The 17584-nt window shown below is 43.6% G+C and overlaps 1 protein-coding gene across 1 annotated transcript; it reads left to right on the top strand.

The window, feature by feature from the left end:
* Positions 1-15977: 15977 nt before the first annotated feature.
* LOC117348477 (proteasome subunit beta type-1-B) lies at positions 15978-16636 on the top strand. The gene has a single exon (XM_033920676.1). The coding sequence runs from the start codon at positions 16042-16044 to the stop codon at positions 16531-16533; it is 492 nt and encodes a 163-aa protein (XP_033776567.1). The 5' UTR covers positions 15978-16041; the 3' UTR covers positions 16534-16636.
* Positions 16637-17584: the final 948 nt, after the last annotated feature.

The raw sequence follows: 17584 nt of genomic DNA, 5'->3' as shown, positions 1-17584 counted from the left end.
ATCAGAGGGGAGAGAACCAGGAGGAGGAGGAGTCAACGGGGCTATGAAAGAGAGCAGACAAGAGCAGACTTCATTCGCTGCTGAGATGCCGAGGAGTGCAGAGCTCCTGGCCAGAGGACCTGTTTAGTATATTTCGATCTGGGGACTGTGACACTGAGGCCGACTGCTTGGGAATTATACCTGTTGCAATCTAAGAAAAGGTACCCAAAGGCTCCACTTACTAAAGTACCTTAGGGCATTAGCGCGTCCTACAATGCCCCGCGCGCTAGATGCTAACGCCTCCATAGAGCTTGCGTTAGTATTTTCATCTATCGCGTGGTTTTGCGTGCGCTAAAAACGCTAGCGCACCTTAGTAAAAGGAGCCCCAAGTCTTAGTGCACGCTTACGTGAGAAACGAGGCGACCATGTCGTTTGGGTTCTATTTATAACTAACAATGCTTGTTAATTGAAACGGTGTATCTCGGGCAAATGAAATGATAGAAAGACGTGACTTGTTTATTTACTTATTTATTCAATTTTCTATAGTGTGCTCTCAGGGGAGCTCAGTATGGTTTCTGTGAATTTATTCAGGAACTCAAGCATTTTTCTCAAGCATTTGAATCGGCATCTTCTTGATTACTTAACCTCCCCCCCCACCCCAACCCCCTTTTACAAAACCATGTAAGCGTTTTTAGCGCCAGCCGCAATAGCTGCTACCGCCGCGGCCGGCACTAAAAACCACGCTAAGATTTTGTAAAAGTTTCAAGTTTTATTAGGATTTTATATACCGCCTATCAAGGTTATCTAAGCGTTTTTTTACAATCAGGTACTCAAGCAGCAGGGTTAGAACCATGGAAGACCTGCAAAGGGACCTAACAAAACTGGAAGAGTGGGCAAAAAAGTGGCAGATGCGTTTTAATATAGAGAAATGCAAGGTCGTACATGTTGGGAAAAAGAACCCGATGTTCAGCTACACAATGGGGGGATCATTGCTGGGGGTAAGTAACCTTGAAAGAGACCTGGGTGTGCTGGTGGATACAACAATGAAAGCATCGGCACAATGTGCGACAGCCTCAAAGAAAGCAAACAGAATGCTGGGAATCATCAAGAAGGGTATCACGACCAGGACGAAGGAAGTCATCATGCCACTGTATCGTGCGATGGTACGCCCGCATCTGGAGAACTGTGTCCAGTATTGGTCGCCGTACCTCAAGAAGGACATGGCAATACTTGAAGGGGTCCAGGGAAGAGCGACAAAAATGATAAGAGGTATGGAAAACTTCTCATACGTTGACAGGTTGGAAAAGCTGGGGCTGTTCTCCCTGGAAAAGCGGAGACTTAGAGGAGACATGATAGAAACCTTCAAAATCCTGAAAGGCATAGATAAGGTAGACAGGGACAGATTCTTCAGACTGTGGGGAACCACAAGTACAAGGGGGCACTCGGAGAAACTGAAAGGGGACAGATTTAGAACCAAAGCCAGGAAGTTCTTCTTCACCCAGAGAGTGGTGGACACATGGAACGTATTCCCGGAGGTTGTGATAGGGCAGAACACGCTACAGGGATTCAAAGAAGGTTTGGATACATTCCTGAAGAATAAGGGGATTGAGGGGTACGGACAGAAGTTGAGATAGGTTATAGGTAGAGTCAGGGACCACTTGACAGGTCATGGACCTGATGGGCCGCCGCGGGTGCGGACTGCAGGGCGCGATGGACCTCTGGTCTGACCCAGTGGAGGCAACTTCTTATGTTCTTAGTTGGATCTGCTCCAGGTGGTGATGGTTTCACAGTTGAGTTTTATAAATCATTCCAAATTACTCTTTTACCTCATTTATTAAATTTATATCAGTCTCGATTAACTAAGGGTTGCATTACAGGTACTATGGCAGAATCATTAACTATAGTTTTGCCAAAGCTAAATAAAGATCCCACTTTGGTTTCAAACTACAGGCCTACATCGTTAATCAATGTAGATGGAAAACTTTTGGCAAAAACTAGACTAGACTAGATCATTAGGAAAGATTATTGATGTGATATATTTGATTGAATGTAAGCTTGAAAGGGAGGGAGGGATGGGATAAAATTTTTATCTATTGGTATCATAATTGATAGAATTTCAAATTATGTATTTATTGACAAATGTTTAATATAAATATATTTGTTGTATGATGAAAAACGAATAAAGAATTTAAAAAAAAAAAAAGTGCATCACCCCAGTGGAAAGATTTCTTGATAATTCTTTTTTTTTTAACTAACACGATGGCCTTTAATCATATTTTAAAATTTGGGCATGGCACCACGGTATAAATATATATGCCAGCACTGGGGAATTCCTTTTGATCAAATTAATCCCTCTCATGTCACCACTTCATTTCAACATACCAGGCAGCTTAACATTTCTGCTCTTTCATTCTTTGCTCTCCTTTACCTCCTCTAAGCCCGACCTATACATTTGAATCGTACACAAACAGGCTGCATTTCCTGTGGAAAACTGTTTTGTCGGAATAACCCTGTCATTTGGTAGATTTTGTTTTTACCAATGTACAAGATAAAACGTTCAGCATAGTTGTCACCACAAAGTCCAAAAATAACGAGTCTAAGACAGACTTAATGAGCTAAAGGAATATCGTTTTTAACGTGACGCTCAAGCCAAACGCTTATATGCCATTGAGGATTTGATAGAAAAGGTCTTTCAAGATTCAGCAAATTTTTTTTTATTTTTAATAATTTATTTTCTGCATATCCTACAATTCTACGTGGATTACAAATTATTCAGGTACTCAAACATTATTCCTCAACTGTCCTGGTGGGCTCCCACTCTCTTACATGTTCAATGTACAGTACTGCGTACGTCATTTTGAGTAAGCTACTTCGACATTTGCTAGGGATACGCACAAGTAAACAATTTATTAAGGATGGCCAAGTGCCGGCTTGGGCGGGTTTTTAGACGTATTTAAGTTTCAATTATGAGACCCATACTGTATCTGAATGTACCCTTCTCCCTCAATATTCGCTGTGATAGGGGATTAACAGACCCGCGAATAACTTTTTCCTATGTTATTCGCTGTTTTCTATTAAAAAACCATCGTGAATATGGTGAAACCGTGAATAACATGGTGGGAGACCTGGCCTATTCCAGGAGAGGCAAAACACGGTGAAGAAAGTGCTGGGAATCGGCGATTTTCTCTGTAAACGCTTGGAATCAGCGATTTCTCTATGCAAACTGATGTAGTTGGGGGGAAGGAGCCAGCAAACTAAAAACCGCAAATAATCGAAACCGCAAATGGTGAAACCGCAAATTCGGAGGGAGAAGTGTACTTCGCCTTGAGCTACCACTTTCAAAAAAAAAAAAAAAAAGTTCTTTCATAAAGGCAATTTATTTGGCCACTATTTGGGTCTTTATCTGTCGACATGTACTATGTTACTATGTATGTAGTACATTCAATTCACTTTATTCTGGCACACAGCGTCCCTTCATCTTCTAAATCAGCAGGCAAGGTTTCCATGACCCACTTTTAGGATCTGCCCAGGGACTGAGAAATCCTGCTCCAAACCAAAGCGAATGTATTTTTATATCGACTTGGTCATCTAAATAAAAATGCTGACAGGACTCAGCTAAATGTGATCACCCAAAGCAGCACTAAAGGATAAAGGGTCATTGATTTGATATACTGATTCTGTGGTACAATCAAAGTGGTTTACATATACTATAGCAGGGGTAGGGAACTCCGGTCCTCGAGAGCCGTATTCCAGTCGGGTTTTCAGGATTTCCCCAATGAGTATGCATGAGATCTATTTGCATGCACTGCTTTCAATGCATATTCATTGGGGAAATCCTGAAAACCCGACTGGAATACGGCTCTCGAGGACTGGAGTTCCCTACCCCTGTACTATAGGAAGATCCTTTCCATGGCTCTAGCACAGGGGGTAGGGAACTCCGGTCCTCGAGAGCCGTATTCCAGTTGGGTTTTCAGGATTTCCCCAATGAATATGCATTGAAAGCAGTGCATGCAAATAGATCTCATGCATATTCATTGGGGAAATCCTGAAAACCTGACTGGCAAAGGGGTACTCCAGGACCGAGTCGAGAAACACTGCCCTAGATGAACTACTCAATATTTCACTCATAGATTGATAGGAAGCCATACTGAACACATTACCCCTAGCTCAGGGGTGTCCAATGTTGGTCCTCGAGGGCCGCAGTCCAGTCGGATTTTCAGGATTTCCCCAATGAATATACATGAGGTCTATTTGCATGCACTGCTTTCATTGTATGCTAATAGATCTCATGCATATTCATTGGGGAAATCCTGAAAACCCGACTGGATTGCGGCCCTCGAGGACCGACATTGGACACCCCTGCCCTAGCTGAACATAAGTAAAGGAGTTAAATCAGGGGTCTCAAAGTCCCTCCTTGAGGGCCGCAATCCAGTCGGGTTTTCAGGATTTCCCCAATGAATATGCATGAGATGTATTTGCATTCACTGCTTTCAATGCATATATTCATTGGGGAAATCCTGAAAACGTCAGCATTTGTATGGCAACATTTTGGTGTTATCACGTACTCCATATTAAAGAGCCACTGTAAATGTTAGGACATCAAAGTTGCACTTATGGAATAATTTACCCATAGAATTGAGAAAGGAAGAATCTCTCCTAAATTTTAAAAGGCATTATAGGCCCATTATTTTCAATTGGCCTTTTTGCATTGATAGGATTAGAATTCATTACTTCAACCTGCATCATTTCATTTTTATTTTATTTTTTAATTTCTACTGCAGAAAAGGACTTGGGAGTTCTTATCCGGGAAGATATGAAAGCTTCTAATCAGGTGGAGAAAGCTTCAGCGAAGGCCAGACAAATGCTGGGTGGCATCAGAAGGAGCTTTATCAGCCGGAAGCCAGAAGTCATGCTACCATTATACAGATCCATGGTGAGACCTCACCTGGAGTACTGTGTCCAATTTTGGAGGCCACATTATCAAAAGGATGTGAAGAGAATGGAGTCGATATAGAGAATGGCCACTAGGATGGTCTCAGGACTTAAAGACATCCCATTTGAAGAACGCCTGATCAAACTGCGCTTATATTCTCTCGAGGAGCGCAGAGAAAGGGGGGACATGATAGAAACATTCAAATACATCATGGGTCACATCAAAGTGGAGGAGGAAATCTTTTTTCTTAAGGGTCCAACGGCGACAAGAGGGCATACACTAAAACCTAAGGGAGGAAGATTTCATGGTGACACCAGGAAATACTTCTTCACTGAACGGGTGATTGATCGATGGAATGATCTTCCCCACCAGGTGGTCGAGGCCAGTAACGTGCTCGACTTCAAGAGTCGATGGGATAAACAGGTGGGAGGACTACGGAGTTATGCTCAATCGATAGATACTCCAGGGAAGAAGGGTCCTTGAATGGGCAGACTAGTTGGAGGGAGGGTTCTCGAGTGGGCAGTCGGCCCTTTTCTGCCGTCACATTCTATGTTTCTATGTTTATTTTTTTGAAGAATGTATTAAATATTTTGCGTGCATGATATTGAGAGCTTCTCCAAGTTGAGCTGCTAAGCAATTGATGTATAACTGATAATCGGAGAGAGGCGTATCTAATTACATTTTACAAACTGAGGGTACTTTGCAGAGTCTCTTTTTTATAGCAAAGAAAGGACAGTATGTTTTACTCCTGTCCATTCTCTCTCTAAATAGGGATCTCTACTCTTACGGAGAAAGGGGCATGATGTATATTCTAATTATAAACAGTGAGGCTCCTCTATGCTTCATCTGGTTCCCTGCTGGCTGGGGTTCTCGCCACCATCTGTTCCTTACAACCTCTAACATCAAAGAAAAATACAATTTGATTTTAAGTCGGAGCGGAACCACTGGTATTTAATGAAAGTACAATTGTGGCATTATTACATGCTTTCTCCCAAGTCATCACCACCAATGAAGGCACAATTCTGTAGATGTCAGGTGAATGGTAAACGTCAGGAAAAAAAATTGTGCATCGGCAAACTGTTTGCATATTTTCTTTTGATTTACCCGGACATGTCCTCTTTTTAAAGGACATGTCTGGGCTTCCGGACGGCTTTTCAAAACCCAGCACTTTGGGTTTTGAAAAACTTCCAGCTCGAGACCATGGCGGGAGGGTATCTGCGCGGATGTGACATCATCGCATGCCCAGATGCCCTCCTGACGTGGCTCTGAGCACGAGAGGCTGAGGGATGAGGCTGGGGCAGGATGGGGCATTACTTGGGCAGAACTGGGTGTGCCTGGGGGGGCGGGGCCATCGATCCGGATTTTACAATAGTAAAATCTGGTAATCCTACCCAGAGCTATGTGTATACAAGTAGCCAACTCCCACAACTGTTAACGAGAAAGAGAGACAGGCTGTTTCTCCCTAATCTAAATTGCCACTACCTTTTACTCTCAGGCTTAAAAAACCCCAAACAAATTCCGAATCTTTGAAAACAGCCAATAGTAACTCTCTGCTCTTGGCAGTGGGAGGAGTCCACCAAGAGTGCAGACAACCTCCCTGTTGCCATGACATCAGAGGCAACAGCAGCTCTTTGCTGAATTTCTACACTTTGAAACCTGTAATAGATTCAGTGAACACAGGAATTGCCCCTCCTCACAGACCCCCATAAAAGGTTCTGCAGTAACGTGAGATATTTTTCTCACAATTCCAGGCCATTAATCTCATATGGAAATCAAGTGTATGTTATATTTCTTTGTGCTAATGTCTGTGATCTTGGGTGCAATATACCCAGAAAAAATTTACAGCTCCCTGTGACATAGTTAGGCTTCATGCAAAACACAGTTTATTGTAATTTTGCACAAAACATTTACCTAATAAACATACGGTAGGTAATGTGTTTCATCTGCAGAATCGTGCAACTCGTTGCCCCTTTTGAATAGATTTTGTACTGCATGACAGCAATGATAAATAATGCATGGAAAAAATTGGTCAATAACACATGCAAAATGGAATAATATGAGTTATTTGTGTCATTTCATCTGCTAGCACTTTGCAAAATGTATATCAACATCTGAGAGACATTTTTGACCGTGTCCTCTTCACCCTACTGTTGGTTGATTTTTCAGAAAATCTCGAATGAATATTCACGAGGTCTCCAACGAATGCAAATGATCTTCAAAGTGCATATTTACTGTGGAAATTCTCAAAAGTCAACCAGCTGCCAGGTCACCAGGACAGGCTTGGGAATCACCCTTCTAAGATCCTTTAGACGATGCTATAAATCCAAAGGCAAAGCTGATTCATTTGGTAAGTTAGGCCATTATTTACGATAGGAGTAAAGCGTGCAATTAGAGGGGAAGCAATTACATGCAAGCGGGAAAATTATCAGAAAAGCAATCTTGTTTCATCGGAGACAGATTTTCCCCCTTCAAAATATTTGATTAAACGTCGACTCTGGTAATGAGATTTAAACTTTCAGTACATTTGCTATATGGTGCTATAAATAAATTTTAATACTTGAACACCCACCACGCTTTGTTGGTTCAATTCTGACTCCTGTTATTCTCTTAGGTCAATTACTGGATCTCTAATCAGAAAAAAAAATTGGTATATATTGAAGAACTAAAGCACTGGGCAGACTTGCACGGTCTGTGTCTCGTATATGAGGTTGAGGATGGGCTGGGATGGTTTAGAAGAGCTGGAGTGAGCTGTGACGGAGCCTCCAGTAGACGGAACCTACGCACAGTACCTGGCAGAGCTCTGGGTTTCTGGCCCAGAAATATTTAAGAAAAAGAACAATTTAAATGAAATCATTAGATTATAGAGAGTGCGTGTTTGGGCAGACTGGATGGACCATTTGGGTCTTTATCTGCCATCATTTACTATGTTACTGGCTTTCTTGTATTTTGTAACATCCCAAAACTAAGAAAAAGAGAACGTTCCTGCTTAAGCCACAGTGATACATCCCAGGATTCTCTCTACGGCACCGAAATTTCGGCATGGATCTAAGACGCGTGCACAACTAAAATAGTTAAGCAGCCATTAATTATGAATTGGACTTAATAACTAAAGTTAATTGCCACTAATTGGGATACGTGAGCAACTGCCTACAGGCAATTCTATATCACCAGATGTCTAAATCCAATAGCATGCAACTCGGAAGGGGGCATGGTCAGTGAAGGGGCATGAGCAGGAAAAGGGCATTCCCAAAATTTGCCCACAGTGTTATAAAATAGGGCCATTTAGGTGCCAAAATGCCATGATTATACTGGTTGTCAAATAATTCTTTTTTTTTTTTTTTTTTTTTTTAATATTTTTAATTCTTTTTTTAAATTCTTACATCAAGTGAAATACATGTAATACATTCAATTATGAAAAAACACTTGAAATTATTATTAAATGTTCTTACAATGTGAATTAAATAAACCCTTTATCAGAATTTTATATCATATTAATATTACAATAGTTTTCCCTCCCTACCCCTTCTATATGTTCTATACATGTGTTATTATATCTGATCAGTAGAATAATTTGTCAATGGTCCCCATATTTTATTAAATTTTTTAATATAACCTTGTTGTAATGCCAATACTTTTTCCATTTCTAATTACAGGTCTGTACTCATCAATATTATTACTGTAAAGAAAGAGTTGAGATAGTCGGCGTTAGACGCTGAGACCTGCCATGTTTGAAGTCTGAAAAGTTAGAAATGCCGCGCCCTGAAACAATTTGCCTTGTACGCAAACGAGAAATATGCATGTTGGCAGCAGATTGATCAGTTACCATACTGCACTATATTTATAAAGATAAGTCGAAGCTTAATTGCAAAATAGTCCTAGCCCCAGAATTGTGAGGACGCCGAGAAAAGAGCTCCTCAAAGAACCCTTGAAAAAGCCCTTATGGGCGAAACGGGTCCCGTCGGGGCATGCTAGAGACACTGCATTAACGTATGCTGTTTTTTTTTAGTCTTTATTTATTTTGAAGAAAGACAAGCTATATACAAGTACATACAAGCTACATACAAGTAGAACTGATGGCTCATATGCCACATTGTAATTGAAATTAGGTGCCTCGACTGGCGCGCTTAGCCAATCTAGGTGCCTAACTTCCCCCTCTCCACCTTTTATCAAGCTGTGCAAGAGGTTTGTAGCAAAGGCCAGCAAGGTATGTGCTCCGACGCTCAAAGAGCATTGGAACATTTACTCTATCAGCTCACGTGAAAAACTTGATAAAAGGGGCCCTAAATTTTAATTTATTTGTTTATAATCCGCTTGAAAAGCCTAAGCGGCTCGCAATAAAGCATGCATCGTAATAGAAATACACTCAACTATCAAAGTGAGCAAAATCAGTGAAGTGATCCCATTCGATGTGATCTTAATCTGTTCTGCAAAAAAAATGCACACTTAAGAACATAAGAAGTTGCCTCCGCTGAGGCAGACCAGAGGTCCATCTCGCCCTGCGGTCCGCTCCCGCGGCGGCCCATCAGGCCTATTGCCTGAGCAGTGATCCCTGACTATTTCTATAACTACCTCTTGCTCCTATCCCTATAACCTACCTCTACCTCTACTCCTACTTCTTCTCCGCAATTCTTGGTGCAGTCGGCGACGAACATGGTGGAAGGTTTCACCGGGACATTGCCACCATGGAAAAAAGATATCGGGGCAACTGGAATCCATCAATGCTGGCTGACTATGGTTGGACACTATAACGAGATGCACCGGACACTGAGTTCAAGCGAAAATCTACAGGAAAACACTTTTAGCCACTAACTAAACATGTTATAGTCAAAGATACCATCGTGTTTCTCAAAATTCCTACGTGATACAGTCACTGGGAAATTGTATTTGGGTTTATTTTGAAGGGGTCGTTCATAATCACCAGTTTGTTTTAAGGAAGCAACACTTTTGGAGAAATTAGTTGTCCAGTGTTATTCAATTAGGTTAAATCCATGCCATTAATTGAAAATTGCAATTAAAATTTATTTTAGAAAACAAATTAGATGATTGGTGCCTAACCTCATTCTAGGCATCTACCAGAAAATAGGGGCATATTGTTGGTAGATTTGTGGTGTGTTTTGCCAGTAGGCATCTAAATTGGACCTACAAGTGTGTTCATTCTGCTGCCCCTCAACATCTAAAATTGAAAGGGGATAGATTCCGTACAAATGTAAGGAAGTTCTTCTTCACCCAGAGAGTGGTAGAAAACTGGAACACTCTTCCGGAGGCTGTTATAGGGGAAAACACCCTCCAGGGATTCAAGACAACGTTAGATAAGTTCCTGCTAAACCGGAACGTACACAGGTAGGGCTAGTCTCAGGGCGCTGGTCTTTGACCAGAGGGCCACCGCGTGAGCGAACTGCTGGGCACGACGAACCACTGGTCTAGCCCAGCAGTGGCAATTTTTATGTCCTTATATCCTCTTCTCTCTCCTTATACACCTCCCAGAGAACTCCGTTCCTCAGATAAGCTGCTCTTAGCGTTACCCTTCTCCTCTACTGCCAATTCCAGACTTCGTTCCTTTCATCTAGCTGCCCCCTATGCCTGGAATAAATTATCTGAGTTTGTCCGTCAAGCCCCTTCCCTTGTTTAAAAGCAAACTGAAAATCCCCCTTTTTGATATAGTCTTCAATCCTTAGCTGTACTCCTCTGATGTCATAATGCCTCATTCCACCAATAAGAGCCAACCTCATCAGTGATGTCACAGTGGCTTGATTGTCCTGTACTCCCCTCTGCCCTTCAACCATTCCCCTTAGCTGTATCCATGGCATCCTGTTTGTCTGTCTTGGCTGTTTAGATTGTAAGCTCTTTGGAGCAGGGACTGTTTTCTTACTCTTTGCGACTCTGTCCAGCGCTGCGTGCGTCTGTTAGCACTATAGAAATAATTAATAGCAGTAGTAGTATTTAGGTCCAGAAAATCTTAGCATATATAGGGAGCATCTAAGGTTTTCACATCCACTGGGGCCTAAGTCCAATTTAGGCGATTCTATAAAAGGCGCCTAACTCAAAATTGACAGCCGCTTTGCACTGCGTTGCAGGGCATCTGTCTTTTAGACGCCGTTTATAGAATCGGGGCCCAATTGCAATCTGTTTTGGCACACCCTGATGCATATGTCCTTGTGATCATTTAAAAAGATGTACCAGGCGCTCTCCCGGCGATTAGCTGCAGCCTTTGCACCTCACATGCAACGATTTCTGATGGTAGAGCATGCTAAACGCAAAAACAAAGCACTTTCTCATGAGAACCCCTAAATGTGCACTAAAGCAATTAATATATGCTAAGTTAATTAGTGCATGTTAAAAGCTATTGCACTTGTTAAATAAATTTCCTTTCACGGGAGAAAACAAACCAAAGTCAGGGGGGGGGAAAGTCAAACTAACGGAAAGTGAACTGCAATGTTTTGCCTGTGCAGATCTCTGGCCTACAGAGCATGTGTTGTGTGAGACGGGTGCATGGCGTGTGTCCTTATAGCAACAGCCAAACCACCTGTCACACATCTTGTCAGCTGTTATTTTATACAGTAGACTGTGATCCTCTGGCCTTTACACTTTCCAAAGAAACCTCTTCCTTGCGGGTTGAGCAACAGGAAGTCAGTATTCATTCAATCTAGCATGCAGGTCAATGCATTATTAGTACGTGAGGCAGCATGCCCTCACTCCCTCACCAACCAGAGAAAATATTTTTTCACACATCGTGTAATTAAACTCTGGAATTCGTTGCTGGAGAATGCGGTGAAATCAGTTAGCTTAGCGGGGTTTAAAAAAGGTTTGGATACTTTCCTAAAAGGGAAGTCCATAGGCCATTATTGAGATGGCTTGGGGAAATCCACTGCTTCTTCCTAGGATAAGCAGCATAAAATCTGTTTTACTCTTTGGGATCTTGCCTGGTATTTGGGACTTGGGTTGGCCACTATTGGAAACAGGATACTAGGCTTTCTGGAACCAGTTTAATCCCAGCTGTGCAACTGGTGGCCCTTGTTCAGGAAACATCAACTCTGTGCCAGAAAGAAAAGGAGGCGTGAACAAAAATAAAGGTGAAATTTTGAAGAAAGAATATAGGGCTGATTTGGGGAGGGGCAGGATAAACAATAGCTTGGCAGTGAATGTTGCAATGCCTTCGTTGAAGGGAAAATTTCTTCCACCAGTAAGCGGGAGAATTTCAGTCACGGATCGGCACAGGCAAATATTTTACCGTTTGGCTATTGTTGGACTTTTTCCAGATTTTTGAGACTCGGGTGGGGTGGGGGAGGTTGGTTGGGTGGTTTCAAACATTTTTTATTTGTTTATAAAGTTTCACATTATTTATCAAGCATACCATCTTGTACAGAAAGTGTAATCAAGAAATCATAATATTTAAGTTTACTTTCAGTCCTGAAAATAAACCAAACTGTAAAGAGAAATACATCATAACTTAATCACACACTAGTCATCAAAATTCAAATATTTTATTGATTGACTAGTCTTTAAGCCCGTTACATTAACGGGTGCTAGAATAGATGTGTGTGTGTGTGTGTGTCTTTCTTTCTGTCTCTCTCTTTCCTCGGCTGTCTACCACCACCCCTTGCCTGTTCCCCTTGTCCAGAAGTAGGTCTTCTACCTTCCTTTTACCTCCCCCCCTGTCCAGCAGCACCCCTTCCCTGCTCCCCCTGTCCAGTAGTACCCCTTCTCCTTTCCCTGCTCCCCCTGTCCAGCATCCGCTAGCCCAGGCAGCCTCGGGGCTTTTGCTAGGCCGGCCCACCTCGCATTATTGAAGTGGGCCGGCCTAGCAAATTCCCCGCAGCTGCAATATGAAACCGTGGCTGTCGCGTTTGCTGGTCCGGGGCTGAGAAGAGGCGTTGCGGCAGCGCAGGAAGTCAGCCGGCATCGGAGATCAGGGCAGAAGGCAGGCAGTGCGCATGTGCGGCACGGAAGCACACCACGGTGGCAGGGATCACAGCATCGTAAGTGCGCACGCGTACTTAGGGTTTTATTATAGAGGACTGATTTGGTTAGTTTTATATTCCTTTCTCCCCAATGAGCTCAGAGCGGGAACAAGGTTCACATGCATAATGCTTAGACAAACAAATTACGAATTTACACATATTTCAATCCAAAATTTGGTGATGCACATTACAGCGTTTTAAAATGTGCAAATCGATTCTCTGCACATTCATCTGACTGTGCCCGCCTTAGATCTGTTTAAGAAGGGCTAATGAAATAAATGTATGGTAGCCAATGCACATTCCTAGCTTCAATAATCGTTCAAGATGTCCAAAATCTTATAAGTGCTCCTGAAAGACCGACTTGCTTTCAGTGAGACTAACCCCCCTCTCTTACAAAGGTGTGCTAAGCTTTTTAGCATGTGCTAAATACGATCCTATGGACATGTTAGCGGCTAGTGCACGCGTTGATTTAGCGTGCGCTAAATCTGCACTAAAACGCTTAGCGTGCCTTTGTAAAAGAGGGCCTAAGGGCCTGTTTTACAAAGCCGCAGTAACGAAGCGGCCGCTGCAAATGCATCAAAGCTCACGGAAATTGGATGGGCTTCGGTGCGTTTACCACGGCAGTATCGCTATCGCAGCTTTGTAAAAGTAGAGTTACCAGGCGTCCAGGAAAACCCAGACATGTCCTCTTTTTAGAGGACGGTCCGGGCTCCCAGGAGGACTTTCCAAAACCCAGAATTTGTCCAGGTTTTGGGAAGCCCCGACAAGCCCCCGGCCGCGTCTGGAGGGCCTCTGAGCATGCGTGGATGAGGTCACACACACACACACACATATCCGCGCATACTCCAGGCCCTCCAGATGCAGTTGGAGCTCGTCCAGAAGAGAGGAGGCTATATGGGGGTGGGGGGGAGGGGCAGAACTGGGCGGGGCTGGAAGCGGAACTGGGGCAGAACAGGGCGGGGCTGGAAGTGGAATGGGCCGGGTTCACGCGTCCGGGGTTTCCCGGAGAAAATTATGGTAACCCTATGACCTTATGATTATATTCAAATTTTACAGTAACTGAGACTGCATTATGGCACGGCTGATTTTTAAGGGGACATTCCTTGATACAACAGTACATGCCGCTTAAATCAGTGGTTCCCAACCCTGTCCTGGAGGACCACCAGGCCAATCGGGTTTTCAGGCTAGCCCTAATGAATATGCATGGAGCAGATTTGCAAGCCTATCACTTCCATTATATGCAAATCTCTCTCATGCATATTCATTAGGGCTAGCCTGAAAACCCGATTGGCCTGGTGGTCCTCCAGGACAGGGTTGGGAACCACTGGCTTAAATATTAAGATGAGTATTTAGCTTTTAAAATGAGAAATTTTTTTGAATGAGATTAAAGTTTGAAAATTTTTTTTTTTTTAAATGAAAGATTTTTGATAAAATTTGAGCATAATTTGAACTGATGGGCATTTTAGTGCTGTAGTCTCATTGAAAACAAGTTGGTCTTTGAGCAGCAGTTCCGACGGTTCAACTGATTCATAAGGAAGACTGTTGATTTTGTATTTGCTTGAGATAATCTCCTAGGAAAGTAAATTACCGTTTCTACTCTCATTCCTGGTTTTGGGCATGAGACCAAACAGGGCAGGGAAAGAGTCCCAGTGTCTGACTAACACAGCAGCATAAGCCAGGGAGGTGCTGGGCAAGAGACAGACATGAAGGGATGGCGGGGAGGTGCCTAGGCAAGAAGCAGACGTACCGGGATGGCGGCTTCTAATCCCAGACGTAATTATAAATTAAATGAGTTTATAAGCAGAAGCCTTGCAGCGGCAGCCACGCCATCTGTCTGTCGGCCGCTGACTGGTTCAGAGGCTGAGGTGCTCAAACATGTTCAGTCGAGCACTTGAAGTGAAATTGCTGGTTCATAGAAGGTGAATCTGTTGCCTGCATTCTTGAAAAACAAAGTCAGAGCGATGAGACCAGACTCCTCAATCAGTGGCGTAACGAGAGTGAGAGGTGCCTGGGGCAGTGGCACATTCCCCCCCCCCCTTCTGCAGCACACATGCCACATCCCTTCCTCCGTACCTCCATAACGTTCCTGGCGCGAGCTGCTGCCACGCTAGGCCCGGATCCAGGAAGTGATGTCAGAGGAAGTGCCGACGCTGGCGTGGCAGCAGTTTGGGGGTTGCTGCTCATGCCAGGAACATTACAGAGGTACGGGGGAAGGGAAGTGGCGCGCACGTGTGGCAGTAGGGGGGGGCGAGGAAGGAGGGGGGTGGAGAGGCGGACGGGTGCTTTCACGCTCACCAAAACAGCGCCAGGGGCGGACCGCCCCCACCCCTACCCTTTCCTATGCCACTGTCCTCAAATGAAGGTCTGTCAAACAGGATTTCTATAATATGGTAGGCAAGAGATCCAGTCTCAGTATTTTTTATACGAGGGGCCACTAAAAAGTTCTCAACCCAAGCAACAAAGTTGGGAGCAGGGGGGAGGGGGGGTCTCCATCGATGGCTATACACTTAGTCCAGCGATTTTCCACTTTTTTCGTTCCGTATTTTTCCGTCAAACAAAAGAAAGTGGAAAATCATTGGACTAAGTGCAAAGCCCTCAATGCAGACGGCCCCCCACCTTTGTTGGTTAGGATGAGAACTTTTCAGCAGCCCCTCGTACGTTCAAGTTACGGTTTCAGCAACTGGACTACAACAGCTCAGGTCTCATTAGTCATGTGCCACACTGCCAGTGTGAACAGTGCTTAGGGGATAAAGTTGCACGGGCAAAACCTGCCTATACCTGTCCTTACAAAACAGTAAGAAGGTGCCTTCATGAGCGGGCATTTGATCCATTAGTGCACCATAAAATATTTGGGGGCCCTTATACCACTAATGCACACTTTGGGCCAGATTCTATAAGTGGAACAAGAAAGCATCTGGAGAAGCTCAGTAACTGCTTTGCAAAAGGTGTAAAAAAATCAATATATCAAGAAGTTCAATAACAGTTTTACAGTTATTCCTCAGCTGTAGGAGATGGGAAGAGGTGTATTTGGACCCAGGTGCCCATCACGGTTCATGTTTTGGCAACTTATGCCTTCATCAGGAGTAGAGAATGACTGTGTGAAGATTGAGTGAAGGGTATGCAATTCATAGTCGGGACACGCCAAAATGCCACAAATTAACTAACAAAACCATGATTGGATGCAGTGGCTTCCATGGCGATTGTCTTACGCTTACAAAAATTATTGAAGCCAGATTAAAGATGTATAAGCATTCGAATAACAAGATTATGACTACTGGGGCCATTGCAGCCATGTTATCTACAATCCTGTATTCACGCCACTTCTTTCCTTACTATGTCTACAACATCATTGGTGGACTTGATGAGGAAGGGAAGGGGGCCGTCTACAGCTTTGATTCAATTGGATCATATCAGAGGGACACATATAAAGCTGGTGGGTCTGCTAGCGCTATGCTTCAGCCCCTGCTTGACAACCAAATTGGCTTCAAGAATATGGAGAATGTTCAACAGTTGCCTTTGACCTTGACAAAGGCTATTGAGCTGATCAAAGATGTTTTCATCTCTGCAGCCGAGCGAGATGTGTACACTGGCGATGCACTGAAAATCTGCATGATCACAAAGGATGGCATGAAGGAGGAAACCATCCCACTAAGAAAAGACTAGTTAAATACCTTAATCCATTCACTGTCTAGAAAGTGCAATCTCTAGAATTTTGATCTGTGTATCCATTTTTTCTTCTAAGTTTCTGTTATAACAATAAAATTAATTTTGGAATAAAAAAAAAAAAAAAGGAGTAGAGAATGACAAGGGGACAAAGTTTTCCCCATCCCTATGGGAACTCAATTTCCCATTCCGTCCCTGCCCCGTTCCTGCAAGCTCCGTCCTCATCTGCACAAGCCTCAAGCGCTTTAAAATCTTGAGTAGCAAAATTCTAGAGCTCAGATTGTGATGTCATAATGCCTCATTCCACCAATGCCTAAGCTCCGTCCTCATCTGCACAAGCCTCAAACACTTTAAAATCATCCCACGACCAAGAAGTGATGTCAGAGGGAGAGTTGAAGCCAGTGCCAGCAGCAGGTTAGGGATGCTTCTTGCTGCCAGTGATCATTTGAAGAGGTAGGTGGGTGGGTGGGTGGAGAGAAACATAGAAACATAGAAGATGACGGCAGAAAAGGGCTACAGCCCATCAAGTCTGCCCACCCTGCTTACCCACCCCCTGTCTATGCCCTAATGACCCAATTTCCTTATCTTGACCCTCGTAGGGATCCCACATGGGTATCCCATTTATTCTTAAAGTCTGGCACGCTGTCTGCCTCGATCACCTGCACTGGAAGCTTGTTCCAATGATCAACCACTCTCTCTGTGAAGAAATACTTTCTGGTGTCGCCATGAAATTTTCCGCCCCTGAGTTTGAGCGGGTGCCCTCTTGTGGCCAAGGGTCCCTTGAGAAAGAAAATATCATCTTCCACTTCGACACGTCCCGTGAGGTACTTAAATGTTTCGATCATGTCTCCCCTCTCCCTATGTTCCTCAAGAGTGTAGAGCTGCAATTTGTTCAGTCTCTCTTCATACGAGAGACCCTTGAGCCCCGAGATCATCCTGGCGGCCGTCCGCTGAACCGATTCAATTCTGCGCACATCGTTACTGTAATGTGGCCTCCAGAATTGCACACAGTACTCCAGATGAGGTCTCACCATGTCCCTGTACAACGGCA

This window comes from Geotrypetes seraphini, chromosome 14, assembly GCF_902459505.1.
Source record: "Geotrypetes seraphini chromosome 14, aGeoSer1.1, whole genome shotgun sequence".
NCBI classification, from domain to species: Eukaryota; Metazoa; Chordata; class Amphibia; order Gymnophiona; family Dermophiidae; genus Geotrypetes; species Geotrypetes seraphini.
Note: the sequence above shows the minus strand (reverse complement) of the source record. Positions and strands in the feature narration are given on the sequence as shown.

Coding starts and splice junctions, on each gene's coding strand:
- LOC117348477 (XM_033920676.1), top strand. CDS start 16,042: ATGATTGGATGCAGTGGCTTCCATGGCGATTGTCTTACGCTTACAAAA.